The 15306-nt window shown below is 36.1% G+C and overlaps 1 protein-coding gene across 1 annotated transcript in view; it reads right to left on the reverse strand.

Annotated features, from left to right (window-relative positions):
- Positions 1-6242: 6242 nt before the first annotated feature.
- LOC107696915 (dedicator of cytokinesis protein 5-like) overlaps positions 6243-15306 on the reverse strand; it is a 71452-nt gene continuing 62388 nt past the window's right edge. The window contains exons 48-51 of the mRNA XM_016497486.1: positions 9363-9507; positions 8987-9137; positions 7299-7420; positions 6243-7140 (exon numbers count right to left, since the gene is read on the reverse strand). Coding sequence (XP_016352972.1) covers positions 7039-7140; positions 7299-7420; positions 8987-9137; positions 9363-9507 — 520 coding nt within the window. The 3' untranslated portion in view covers positions 6243-7038. The remainder of the gene's footprint in view (positions 7141-7298; positions 7421-8986; positions 9138-9362; positions 9508-15306) is intronic.

Consider the following 15306-nt stretch of genomic DNA (forward strand, 5'->3'; position numbering starts at 1 on the left):
GAATGAATATATATATATATATATATATATATATATATATATCAAAGCAAGTGGCAAATAGACATTTTTCTTTCAAATAAAGAGCATTTGCTTCAATATTTTTAATCAGATGCAACAAATGGCATTCTCAAATTCACGCAAATGTTTTAATGCTTTTAAATAAAAGCTATGAAATATTTCTACATATTATTTATACATATTTGCATTTATTTCATCAACAATAAAGAGTTCACCTTGATATAATTTATATAGTTGTTCCTATTTTTCCAGAGGGACCCAGTGGGAAGTCTTCAAAAACTTCACTGCATCACTTTGGACCTTCGGATCTTAAAATGGTCTGCAAAAAAAGTTGTTTTTTTTAAGTTTCTTTAAAATAAAGGCCACTTGCTTCATTTTTTTCATCAAATGCAATGAAATTAAGACATTTTAAGTGTTTAAAGTGCCCCTATTATGGTAATGAAAGGTTCATATTTTGGTTTTGGGAGTCCCCAACAACAGGTTGACATGCATGCAAGGTCAAAAAACACTTTCATTGTCTTATAATATGCATTTATTTTTTACCATACTTGCTCAACGACTCCCAAACGATTCATTTTTCCAAGCCCCTCCTTTGCGTGACGCTAATCTGTGGTGATTGGTCCGATTGGTCTACTTTTCATTTCATCATGCCTGTAATGCCTGATAAAGCAGCGTTTGTGAGCGCAGTGCTGCTTTGTGTACAGCATTACCGGGGAAACCGCTATTTTACCGCTCCAAAAGCGGTATTATAATTTATAAAATATTTATACATATTTGCATTTATTTCATCATCAAAAAGAGCTCAGATTGATATAATTTATATAGTTCTTGCTATTTTTTCCAGAGGGACCCAGTGAGAAGTCTTGAGACGTGAAAATTAAATGCTTCAAAATAAAATCTAATCTTTAGAAATTCTATCGATCATACATATAAAAGCATTAATTAAAAATGTGCATTTATTTCATTAAAAATAGAGCTCAACTTCATAGAAATTATATAAAGTAGTAGCTTCGTGCTGTTTTTCCAGACAGAATGCAGTTTTACATTTCTTTTCATCTGAGATGATAGTGTGATTTTATAACTCATATTCTTTCAGCTCTGAGCGTTAGATGTTATTGCACATTGTGTTATGAAAGTTTGCGCAATCATTCTGCTCTACTAGTCCTTAAAGGTTCATGTTAGCCTAACTTGTCAATGGTTGACATGAACAGTGAGAAGTCTTGAGACGTGAAAATTAAATACTTCAAAATAAAATCTAATCTTTAGAAATTCTATCGATCATAAATATAAAAGCATTAATTAAAAATGTGCATTTATTTCATTAAAAAGAGCTCAACTTCATAGAAATGATATAAAGTAGTAGCTTCGTGCTGTTTTTCCAGACAGAATGCAGTTTTACATTTCTTTTCATCTGAGATGATAGTGTGATTTTATAACTCATATTCTTTCAGCTCTGAGCGTTAGATGTTATTGCACATTGTGTTATGAAAGTTTGCGCAATCATTCTGCTCTACTAGTCCTTAAAGGTTCATGTTAGCCTAACTTGTCAATGGTTGACATGAATAAAGTATAAAAACATTTGTTCCTTGCCTTTTGTGTAAAGAAACTCCTTTGTGTGCTGAAAGTGTATGCGTGCAGTTCATCAAACATGACATTTTTATTTATTAAAAAGTAATACAAAACCTTTCAGCACGTTTGCATAAAGCACCACAGTGGTTCTCACAGGAGTTTGACAGACTCATTCACGAGGCTCATTAAGCATAGAAACATTAATGAAAGACTTTTCATCCACGTTTCTTTTCCAGACTAGTACTCTGAGCGAGCTTTGTGTCGTAAAAGAGTTCCAAATTTGTACTGAGCATTAAATGTTTTCTGCTCAGGTCAGTTTCGCTTTCCTCATTCATAAAGAAATTATTTTTCAAGTGGGTTCATAATTATTACATTCATTACAACCAAAGCAAGACTTTTAATGAGTACTGGATGCAAAAACTTCACTGCATCATTTTGGAGCTTTTAATCTTTAAATGTACAGTGGATATATAAAGTAGACGAAACTATTTCAATGTCTGAATGTCACTGCATTAACTAACAAATTAACAGCAAGAGACAACTACACATTTCTGTGAAATGTTTTGCTTTAAAAGTGTTATTCTTCAAAATAAAGGTCACTTTGATTTTTTTTTTTCATCTAATGCATTGGCATTGATATTTTAAGTGTGGCTCAAGTGTTTAAATAGTTTCAAATAGAAGCTAATCTTTATACATTCTATTGATCAAAAATATAAAGTAGTAACATTTATAAATATTACAATTTAAAACAAGTGTTTTCAATTTGAATATGTTTTAAAATGTAATTTATTCCTGTGACACAAAGCTGAATTTTCAGCATCATTACCCCAGTCTTCAGTGTCACATGATCCTTCAGAAATCATTCTAAAATGCTGATTTGCTGCTCAAGAAACACTTATTATTATTATCAGTGTTGAAAACAGTTATGGTGCTTCATTTTTTTCCAGGTTTTTATGAAAATGCTCAAATAGAATAGTTTTTTTTTTTAATCCTTTGCAACATTGTTTTACAGTCACTTTTGATCAATTTAATGCATAATAAATATTAATTTCTATTATATATACACAAAACAAAAACAAAACTTACTGACCTCCAAATGTTGAACGGTATAGAGTAAATATAAATATATAGCAATGTGGAGCCAGCAGACAAAACACTTCCTGATGAAGAGAGGAACGATCAAAAGAAACTCAAGTACCTCAGAAAACAGAGCCTGGAAATCAAACCATATATGCCCAATAAAAAACCTCTTTGACAGAAGAAGAAGAAGAAAAGAATGACAACTTCCAGTATCTTACTTGGCATTTGTTGAAGATGTAAAGTGTAAAGGCAGCTTGACTGATACATAAAATGTATGCATTTTGGATGTATTTTTCCATTTTTTAGCGTTTAGTTTTTACACGTTGCTATATTAATTATAATTCAAATACATTTTGTTTTACTTACCACAATTTTGTTGTTGATAATAGTTGAGAGGGGCACTTTGAATACATTTTGAAAAAAGTCAGTCAATCATTTTACAGTGCATATACAGAGACTATGACGTTCAAACACTTTCCAGCAGGAGATCTGTGGAGAAGAGGACAGCACGTACAGTATACATTATGCTCTATTCTGGTCTGGCGTCAAAAAAATGAACAACAGCAAATCATATTGTCAGCATCCAAAATTCCAATGTACAGAAAACAGAAATGTGGATTTAAAAGCCACATAAACGATTTCCAGCCACGAATGCCGGGCTAGAGGATACTTTACTTTTTGTGCCATTTCAAAAAAATACAAAATAAAAAAAGAGCAACACCTTCACAGGCGAGATTATTCAGTCTGTAATCTCCAGCCTGAGGGACGGCAAAGAGCTTTGATCTGCTGCTGTGTCGAGTCTCACCCACCTCCTCCATTTCTGCCCGCTGAGAGAGAACAGATGTCAAGAGTATAATGTCATCCTGGGGCTTCGTAAACTCAGGAGATGACCAGTTATTACCAGGGGTCCAGACGACTCAAGAAGAACATAATTTAAATGAGATCACTGTGCCAAGTTACTCTTCATTCAAGCACAAACACAGTGGACCAAGAAGTGTTCGTCACGTGTTTAATCACCTTTTAGCCTTTTACTAGTTCATTAGTGTGCCTGATGAATATACAAATTAACAATATGTGACCCTGGACCACAAAACCAGTCATAAGGGTCAATTTTTTGAAATTGAGATTTATATATAAGCTGAAAGCTGAATAAATAAGCTTTCCATTGATGTATGGTTTGTTAGGATCGGACAATATTTGGCCGAGATACAACTATTTAAAAATCTGGAATCTGAGGGTGCAAAAAAATCTAAATATTGAGAAAATGGCCTTTAAATTTGTCCAAATCAAGTGCTTAGCAATGCATATTACTAATCAAAAATTAAGTTTTGATATATTTACGGTAGGAAATTTACAAAATATTTTCATGGAACATGATCTTTACTTAATATCCTAATGATTTTTGGCATAAAAGAAAAATCGATAATTTTGACCCATACAATGTCCCCCAGCGACTTAAGACTGGTTTTGTGCTCCAGGGTCACATATGAGGTCATAAAGGTGCATGTATAAAACAATAATGATAATTTAAAATGATTTTAAATATGAACCAGATCCAAATACAGGGCCACTGTAAATCCCAAAACAAAACTAGCCACAGAAGTGGTGATTATTGCATTGATAAACTGATTTTCTTGTATAAATCAAGGAGTACAAGTGGTTAGGACAAATATGTTTTCTCAAGGAAATAATCTTTTTTCATATTGGAGGGGAAAAAATGCACAATGTGGTTATTTGAAATCATTCTTTCTCATTTAATTGGATTCCACCTGCAATTTCTAAACATTTGAATAGAGTAAGTTGCATCAAATCTCAACACTGTCAGGTTTGAAAAGAAATGAAGGTAATTTGACTTATTAACTCTAAAACTGCTTAAGTGGAAAAAGTAGTAAACCGTTTGATTCAAGATTTCTTTTGGCACTTTTATTCAAACTGGAGTGCAAAAATTCTTAAATAACAGTTAGGATTGGTTGTTTTCCATTGGTTTTCATGGGTTTCTGCCTGCAGGTGGCAAAAACGGTCCACTTTGACTGAAAAATAGAAATAATTACTTTAAAAATACATGAATTTACTATACTAAAACAGTGATTGGATGTTGAAATGATCCACAGAGACCAGAATACCCTTGGTTTTTGTTCAGAATTAAACTAATTAAAATAAAAAACCCTATTTCATTCATTCAAATAGTATTTAAATTACTGTTTCAAGTTTAAATAATGCTGTATGTAAAGAAAAATTCTATATTTACACTTACAGTCCCTTTAAAAAAAACATTGTTCTGGTTTTCCCTGGAATTTTGTGAAATTTCTATCACACTTGTTCTGATAATTGTGTGATTTGATACAGAATGTACAAAATATTTCATGCAGAAAAAGAATTTTCCATTTGCACATCAATTAAATATTACCATATTTGCAAAACACACTCTTTTAAGTACAAAACTATGCAATCTTTATGAAAATTACCTTATTATAAGAACCCATTAATGCTGACAGACCCAGTGTAGTTTTTAACCAGTGAACGTTTAAGAATGATCCTGCTATTCTGATGTCTTTGTGTAATTACTGGAGCGCCACATTCAACAACATGACAATGAATAAATTAAAACATCCAAAGTTGCAGTTGCATTCTATCATGATGAATGAAGACAAATTTTGAATCACAAAAGAAAAAAAATCTTTACCTTATAAAAAAAAAAAATCATGAGCAAAAAATACAGTGTACAAATACAAATACAGTGCATGTACTACTAAAGTGTGATATTTTGACTTGAGATAAATGAACAAGCAAGCCCAAAAAACTTCCTAGAATGTTTCACTAAGCTATATACCAATCCATAAAGTACCACGCTGTACCTAGGTGAGATTTAAAGGAATAATAGATAAACATGTGCTAAACATTTACTCACTCTCAGGTAATCCAAGAGTTTGTTTTTTCATCAGAACAGATTTGGAGAAATGTAGCCTTGCATCACTTGCTCACCAATGGATCCTCTGCAGTGAATGGGTGCCGTCAGAATGAGAGTCCAAACAGCTGATAAAAGCATCACAATAATCCACATCACTTCAGTTAATGTCTTGTAAAGTAAAAATCTGTGTGTTTGCAAGAAACAAATCCATCAACACGTTTTTAACTTAAAACTTCCGTTTATAATTCCATATTCCATAATATCGCTTTCTCCAGTGAAAAAGTCATCTAGCCTTGAATCAGGAGAGACATATGCACAGATCAAGCACCATTTACAAGTTGATACAGTCTATAATAGTTCTAAACAAATATGTGGGTGGATTTTGATGTGAAAAGACAACAGGGCACAGACTTTTTCACTGGAGGCAAATTTAAAGTTAAAATATCTTGATGTATTTGTTTTATTTATAATTAGTTAATTGTTGGACTGGAGTGGTGTGGATTATTTTTATGGAACATTGTGATGTTTTTATCAGCTGTTTGGACTCTCATTCTGACGGCACCCATTCACTGCAGAGGATCCATTGGTGAGCAAGTGACGTAATGCTACATTTCTCCAAATCTCTTCTGATGAAGGAACAAACTCATCTACATCTTGGATGGCCTGAATGAGAGTATATTTTCAGCAAATTTTCATTTTGGAGTCAACTATTCCTTTAAGTGTCGACACAATATGTAGCATTATAGAATTCAAGCACAACTGATCTGCTGTTTTGCAATCATGACAAAAATAATACTAGACATTTTAAATAATTTCATAAAGCTCGCATTTTTATACTGCATCTCTCTACAATTAAATTTAGTTCACATGCTTTTTAAATGTTTGGGATTTTTATACAAATGTAGCTCTCTAGAGTGGAAAAAAACACACAACCGCATCAAGAGTCTTTTCTTGCTTAAGGGGGAAAGTAATGCAAACTGCGCTGTGGGTGAAAGAGGTTCAACTACAAATGTTTTAATTGCATGATCGCGCAACCTGACAATCATGAGCAATGTGCAAAGTGAATATGTGCACAGAACTTCGTTAGCTTTAAATATCTCTATTTCTAAGGCACAGATACAGGTCGAGATAAACTACTGTAATCCAGTGGATGTGAGGCTGATTTTAACATTCAACAAACCAAACAACCAACCTTTGGTCACGTTCCTGCCCAGCAGTTTCTGAATAAATACACACAAGAGGTCCATTTACAAATAAAAAAATGATGTTGTTTGCTGTTTGCTACCAAAAATGAATTGTAAACAAGTTTAATCAGAGATCCCAGATAACCATGACAAATAATCTCTCCGCTCTGAATTTTTTAAAAGAGGAACAAGTACCGTTCAGAAGTGTTTTTCACACTTCTTATTTGAGACATGGTACCACAGGCGTCTGCATCTGGATTCAGGGGAACCGGAGAGTCTTCATTGTGGATTGCTCTCATAGGTGGGAAACATGGACTTGCGTGTTTTGGGTGGCGGCGGTGGAGGCTTGTTTTCAACTTTCGTCGGTAAAGGAGGCGTAAACTATGGGTGAAATAAAAGCGCAAAAGCATTTTAGCTTTCTAAATATTTTTGTCAAAGATTTTAGATCAAAATACAGATGAAAGTGCAAAGGAAAGTGTAAATTCACTGCTAATATTTGAACTGTTTTCCTAGTGCAGACTGTGCTTGCTGTGTCTTACGTCGGAGGTGGAGTTATAGATGCTCTCGCTCTCGTGAGGGTGTTTTTTGGGTGGCATTGGTGGAGGGGTGCTTGTGATGTCCAGTGTGCTGAAGTCACTTTCGCTCGGGAGACACGTGTAACCTACGGGACGATGATCAATATGAGGTTTAATAATGTTTATACAGATGTGCTGAGGCATAATCACTGTTCTGAATGATTATGTTCTGTGTATTTATTTCTATTACTGTGTATATCTCCTTAAATATTTGTAGGAATTTCCATTTGTTTAAAACTGACCTGAATCAGCACTGAACTGACTTGAGCTAAATAATGACACTACTGTCTTTTTAGAGCTGCTTTCCAACAGAATTTGAATTAGTCTCATATTTGATCAAGTTTGCGTCATTCATTCTGTTGTTTTACCGTTTATTACTGTAAATCTGATTTGAAACAATCTGTATTGCATAAAGCACTATAAAGGTGATGACTTAAAACTTGTTTTAACTAAAAACGTTTAATTTTTAATAATTCATGAAAATTCATAAAAATATAGAATTTGATATTAAAGCTGCAGTCCGTAAGTTTTGCCTCCTTGTCGCCATCTCTGTTTGAAAACCTGCAATTGCAGTTACTTGCAGAATTATCTTCCTTTCGTGGGTTGTGTGCCGGCACAAAATTAAGTTAATTAAATTAAGTTAATTAGCTCATATCACATCAAACCATGCAAATTATGATTATTGTTATACTTTATTCTTAAATTGTTAATGATGACAACATCAGCATGGCGTGACTATGTGTGTATTAGCATGTAGACTTCAAATTATGTACAGTCTAATCTCTAATTGTCATACCATTCGAATTTCATATAAAGAAATTATTTTAACCCAAAAAGCAAATGCTTCTTCCTTCTGTTTTGTTTTTTGTTTTGTTTTAAAGAAATTAACACTTTTATTCAGCAAGGATGCATTAATCTGTTCAAAAATGACAGCCAAGACATTTATAATATTATAAAAGTAGTGTTCCTGTGGTTCAGTGATAGAGCATTGCGTTAGTAGTGCAAAAGGTCGTGGGTTCAATTCCCAGGGAACACACATACTGGTAAAAAATGTATAGCCTGAATGCACTGTAAGTCAAAGCGTCTGCTAAATGCATGAATTATTAAATAAAAAAAATATATTTCAAATAATGCTGTATTTTGAACGTACTATTTCAAAGAATACTGAAAAAAATTATTGTATCAAGGTTTCCGCAAAAATATTAAGCGACAACTGTTTTTAACATGGATAATAATAAGAAATGTTTCTTGAGCAGCAAATCAGCATATTAGATTGATTTCTGAAGGATCATGTGACACTGAAGACTGGCGTAATGATGCTGAAAATTCAGCTTTGAATCACAGAAATAAATTCTATTTTAAAATATATTCAAATAAAAAAAAACCTATTATTTAAAATTGTAATAATATTTCACAATTTTACTATTTTTACTGTATTTCGGATCAAATAAATGCAGCCTTGGTGAGCATAAGGGACATTCAAAACTATTTGAATGGCAGCGTACATTGAAAACTATTTATTTTAAAGAATAAGTACTGCAGCCAATGGTAGCATTACCATATTCATGCACCATGGCAAAGGAAAACCATAGCTCATGTCAAGAAAAAAAAAATCATCTCGGTTTGTGTCAGATGTGTGGTTGTGCACTCACTGGAGCTGCGTGGTGTGTGCGGTGAGGCAGGCAGAGGGCTGAGAGGGTTGTGTAAACTCAAATTGGATGACTCTCCATGAAACAGCGACAGCGTGAGTCTCCGGTCTCCTATCGTCAGACTTTTAGGCCTCGGCTGCTTCTCTGGAGGAGTCTGCCACCACACAGACAGCATATAAAATGAATTATATCTCCAAATATTAAATTAGTCCACTTTAAATATGTTCTTTCCTACGATTTATTCCACTCAATCCTTCGATTTCACTATGAAATGTCACAAATCAACATCAAACAGATGTTAAAATCAGAGAATGGTCACATTTCATATTGTGAACAGCTCACTGACAGCCATGAACAGAGGAAATAAATACAAGGGCACCTCGTCGGTGTCAGCGCGTCGCTCCAGTAAGACCTGAGACTTGCTCATGCTCCATTCTTTCCTGTTCTTCTTACTTATCCGATTATCTTCCTCCGAGCGAGACAGAACCGAAACCCTGCTGTCGCTCACGCGGGAGAGCAGCGAACTGTGAGAAAAAGAGACAATCAGATGAAACCCTTTTGCACACCTATACAAATCCTCTCTGAGCATGTCGTCCATGTATTACACATTTGTAAGACAACATTCTGGTTGTGTATTAGTTTAGTAATCTGCTCTAGCAACACATTTGCTTTAGGGTGAGGTGCTCATTTTTTTAATGTTAAAATATTTTTTCCTATCTCAGGTTAATGTGAGGAGACTATAAGTAAGCCACCTGTGGGTTGAATGACGCAGAAGTGGAAACCTCCAAATAGCAACCGCATATAAAACTTCAATGTACATACAATTATTTTTGAGAGATTCTTCTGAGATCTGTGTCTTATTCTCTCAGCTGTCTGTCTTGGTAATTGCTACTTATTTACATTTACATTTACATTTAGTCATTTAGCAGCCGCTTTTATCCAAAGCGACTTACAAATGAGGACAATATTTATATGATATACAGTGGTGTGAAAAAGTGTTGATTTCTTATTTTTTTGCATGTTTGTCACACTTTAATGTTTCAGATCATCAAACAAATTTAAATATTAGCCAAAGATAACACAAGTAAACACAACATGCAGTTTTTAAATGAAGGTTTTTATTATTAAGGGAAAACAAAATCCAAAACTACATGGCCCTGTGTGAAGAAGTGTTTGCCCCCCTGTTAAAACTGTGGTTTATCACACCTGAGTTCAATTTCTCTAGCCACACCCAGGCCTGATTACTGCCACACCTGTTCGCAATCAAGAAATCTCTTAAATAGGACCTGCCTGACAAAGTGAAGTAGACCAAAAGATCCTCAAAAGCTAGACATCATGCCGAGATCCAAAGAAATTCAGAAACAAATGAGAAAGAAAGTAACTGAGATCTATCAGTTTGGAAAAGGTTAATTAGCCATTTCTAAAGCTTTGGGACTCCAGCGAACCACAGTGAGAGCCATTATTCACAAATGGCAAAAACCGGCCGACCGACCAAAATTACCCCAAGAGCACAGCGACTACTCATCAAAGAGGTCACAAAAGACCCCACAACAACATCCAAAGAACTGCAGGCCTCACTTGCCTCAGTTAAGGTCATTGATTGGCATTTCACAAGAACACATCTGCTAAAAATAGAAATGTAAACGTCAACATAAGATGCACTGATATAAAAGGAAGGTCAGTGAACAAAAGAGGTTTTTCAAACATAATTGGAAACATTACAATTAAAAGAGAAATGCACTGAATACAACTGCTTCTGACTAGCATAAAAGCCACAATAGAAAAACACAAACCATTGTTGCCATTGCTTTAATTTTAATCCTGAATGCAAAGAAAGAAACAATAAGATTTTCTAAACTCTTCTCAAGGACATGAACAAGTTTAATTATTTAAATGAAGTTTATTCTAAAACTCTCCAATTATGTCATATATATATATTATATATATATATGGATGGGTGTCATCAAGCGTCTCAACCAATGAGAGCATTTGTGGTGGGCCTAAGACTGCAGCAGCGCACACATGAACACTCCCGATAAAATTATTTAGGCTAAGCATCAACATTCACAAACCACTGTTCACTGTTATTTTCATAAGTGGGGAAATAGGAAGTTTCCAATAGAATGTGAAGACAGCAGAGAAGCGCTCTCGCTCAGCACAGTCGAGTGCAATGTTTTGTTAACTTTTTGGTTTATTATTTTGAGTCGTTTGGGACACGGTAACACATGGCCCTCTCACAATATATTGCTTTTAGAGCTGCACAATTATGACAAAAATCATAATTGTCGATTATTCCCTTGAAATTGTAATTGCGATTATTAATTACGATTATCACAATTTACATTGAATGATGTTTATACCATTGTTTGATGCAACTGCATGCCGTATTTTTATATGAAAATAAACAAGCTGAAAACACTCTAACTGAAAAACCTTTAGTGCTTTTCTATAGTATTAAGCCTCAAATGTCAAATATACATCGGATTGGTTTCTTCTTTAAATTATAAAAAAAGTTAAAATATGAATGGTATTATAATGTTATACTAAACCAATGGAAAAACCCTTAAGATAACATGTAGAAAGAAAAAAACATACTTAAGCGTGCAGAATAACATAAGTGGACTTTGAACGATTAATTGCCGCTATTTAACATTCAACAATGATAAGCCATGGTTTACAGCAAAACTCAGACATCTTTGTCAGGTCAAAGAGGATGCCTACAGAAATGGAGACAGGGTCTTGTACAAGCCCAGGAACACACTGAATAAGGAGATTAGAGTGGCTAAGAGGAGCTACGTTAAAAAGTTGGAAGATCAGTTCACTTCCAATGACCCAGCTTCAGTGTGGAAAGGTCTGAAAGTCATCACCAACTACAAGACACCATCCCCCAGCACTGAGGCGAATCAATAACTTGCTGAAGATCTGAATGAGTTTTATTGTAGATTTGAAACCCCCCACACCCGTTCTGACCATCTCTTTACACAACTGTTAACACCTCCAGCAATCTCCCTCTCCCCCCCTCCTGCACTTCAGATCAGTGAAGATGATGTGCGTCAGGTCTTCAGAAAGAACACAAGAAGAAAGGCACCAGGCACAGACGGTGTGACACCAGCCTGTCTGAAAACCTGTGTTGACCAGCTGGCCCCCATCTTTGCACAGATCTTCAACAGATCACTGGAGTTGTGCGAAGTCCCTGCCTGCTTAAAATGCTCCACCATCACCCACGTCCCAAAGAAACCCAAGATAACAGGACTTAACGACTACAGACCTGTGGCTCTAATGTTTGTCCTCATGAAGTCGTTTGTAAAACTGGTTCTGGCTTATCTGAAGGACATCACTGGACCCTTACTGGACCCCCTGCAGTTTGCTTACCGAGCAAATAGGTCCGTGGATGATGCAGTCAACATGGGACTGCATTTTATCCTGCAGCATCTGGATAAATCAGGGACTTATTTGAGGATCCTGTTTGTGGATTTGAGTTTGGCCATCAACGCCATCATCCTAACACTCCTCCAGACCAAACTAAACCAGCTCTCTGTCCCTAGCTCTATCTGTCAGTGGATCACCAGCTTTCTGACAGACAGGCAACAGCTAGTGAGACTGGGGGAATTCATGTCAAACAGCCGCTCCACCAACACTGGTGCCCCTCAAGCTTGCATCTTCTCCCCACTGCTCTTCTCCCTGTACACCAACGACTGCACCTCTAAAGACCCCTCTGTCAAGCTCCTGAAGTTCACAGATGACACCACACTTATCGACCTCATACAGGACAGTGATGAGTCTGCTTACAGACAAGAGGTTGAGCACCTGGCCGATTGGTGCAGTCTTAATAACCTGGAGCTCAACACGCTCAAAACAGTGGAGATGATCATGGACTTCAGAAGAAACACCCCTGCTCTCCCCCCACTCACCATCATGGACAGTACTGTGGCTGCAGTGGAGTCATTCAGGTTCCTGGGCACCACCATCTCTCAGGACCTGAAGTGGGACACTCACATCGACTTCATTGTAAAAAAGCTGTTTGTGGATTTGAGTTTGGCCATCAACGCCATCATCCTAACACTCCTCCAGACCAAACTAAACCAGCTCTCTGTCCCTAGCTCTATCTGTCAGTGGATCACCAACTTTCTGACAGATAGGCAACAGCTAGTGAGACTGGGGGAATTCATGTCAAACAGCCGCTCCACCAACACTGGTGCCCCTCAAGCTTGCATCTTCTCCCCACTGCTCTTCTCCCTGTACACCAACGACTGCACCTCTAAAGACCCCTCTGTCAAGCTCCTGAAGTTCACAGATGACACCACACTTATCGACCTCATACAGGACAGTGATGAGTCTGCTTACAGACAAGAGGTTGAGCACCTGGCCGATTGGTGCAGTCTTAATAACCTGGAGCTCAACACGCTCAAAACAGTGGAGATGATCATGGACTTCAGAAGAAACACCCCTGCTCTCCCCCCACTCACCATCATGGACAGTACTGTGGCTGCAGTGGAGTCATTCAGGTTCCTGGGCACCACCATCTCTCAGGACCTGAAGTGGGACACTCACATCGACTTCATTGTAAAAAAGGCCCAACAAAGGCTGTACTTCCTTCGCCAGCTGAGGAAGTTCAACCTGCCACAGGAACTGCTGAAACAGTTCAACTCAGCCATCATCGAGTCTGTTCGGTGCACATCAATAACTGTCTGGTTTGGCTCAGCTACAAAATCAGACATCAGAGGACTACAGAGAACGGTTCGGACTTCTGAGAGGATTATTGGTGCTCCCCTGCCCACCCTTCAAGAACTGTATACATCCAGAGTGAGGAAAAGGGTTCAGGCAATAATAGGGATGTGCATCTCATGACTCAAGCCGATACGATACACATCTCGATGCATAGCCAATGATACGATAGATTAAAGATACATATGAAGCGATGCGATACGATTCACCCCTATTACGATGCAGTGCGATCCGATTTCGATTCGATTCGATTCGATTCAACACAATGCGATTCGATGCAATATGATGCAATGGAGAAAATACGATCACATTTAATGTCTCGAGGCCAGTTTCATAAAACAAGTTAACTAAATAAGCCAGGCTTATTTCAGTTAGTCTGACTCATTGTCAAATGATTTGGTTCCATAAAGCAAATTTAACATAGGCCTAGATCAAGCGAACAGTCAAATGTAATTTGTAAGAGTTTCTAGTGCTATAATTACAAGTATAATATGATAAAAGATTACAAATATAAGTTGGCAGTTTACCTAATAATGCCTTGGCAGTAAATAATAACATATGCATTTTTCTCCTTTGGTACAAGGATGACCAACCAACTATTTTGTACAAAGTACAGTGATGGGAACGTGAAGAAATCACAAATCGTCACAAATCGTATTGCAGCATGATATATACTATTCAACTTCCTTAATAAGGACACGTTTGCATGCATATAAACCACATCACCATAGTCCAACACTGAAAGGAAACAACTTTGTATAATTCTTTTTTTTTTTCTTCAAAAGGAAAGCACTTAATACGAAAAAGATTTTCAATATGAGTATTAAAACCCAACCGTTCATCAAGCCATAAGCCCAAGTATTTATAACTATTTACTCTTTCAATACAGTTCCCTTCCAAGGTTAGAATAGGTGGAACCGTTATTTTGGTACGACTACGAGTAAAGACCATATATTTAGTTTTGTTAGCATTTAAAACCAATTTCAGTTTTAACAATGAAAATTGCAGTGACCGAAAGGAATCTTGTAACAGCTCTATGGCTTGATTCATAGACTGTGCAACTGTATAAATAATTGTGTCATCAGCATATAAATGGATTTTTGCGTTGTTTATCTCTTGACCTAGGTCATTTATATAAAGTGAAAATAAAACAGGAGCTACAATAGATCCATGTGGGACTCCTTTATTTATTTTTAATTCTGTAGAAATGAAATTTTCAGCTGAGAGGCACTGCATTCTTTCTGTCAGATAATTCTATATCATAATGATAATTATAATTAACATAATGATATTACCACTATCTCACATACTATTATTTGACTTTCTTTTTTTTTTTTTGTTTCTAGCCATGCAGCCTTTCTCTCTGGTTTTATTACAGCTGTACCTTTTATAGTTTGCAGAACCGCACAGCAGCGTGCCTCGCCCACTCCTGACAGCAAAATGAACATGCTTGCATGACTTTATAACATTTACAAATGAAAAATTTACCTGTGACATGTCAGTTATGCAAAACTGGAGGAAAACACAACATCTCAAATGCATTAAAGGGGTCATATGATGCGATTTCAATTTTTCCTTTCTCTTTGGAGTGTTACAAG

This window comes from Sinocyclocheilus anshuiensis, unplaced genomic scaffold, assembly GCF_001515605.1.
Source record: "Sinocyclocheilus anshuiensis isolate Anshui unplaced genomic scaffold, SAMN03320099.WGS_v1.1 scaffold1083, whole genome shotgun sequence".
NCBI lineage: Eukaryota > Metazoa > Chordata > Actinopteri > Cypriniformes > Cyprinidae > Sinocyclocheilus > Sinocyclocheilus anshuiensis.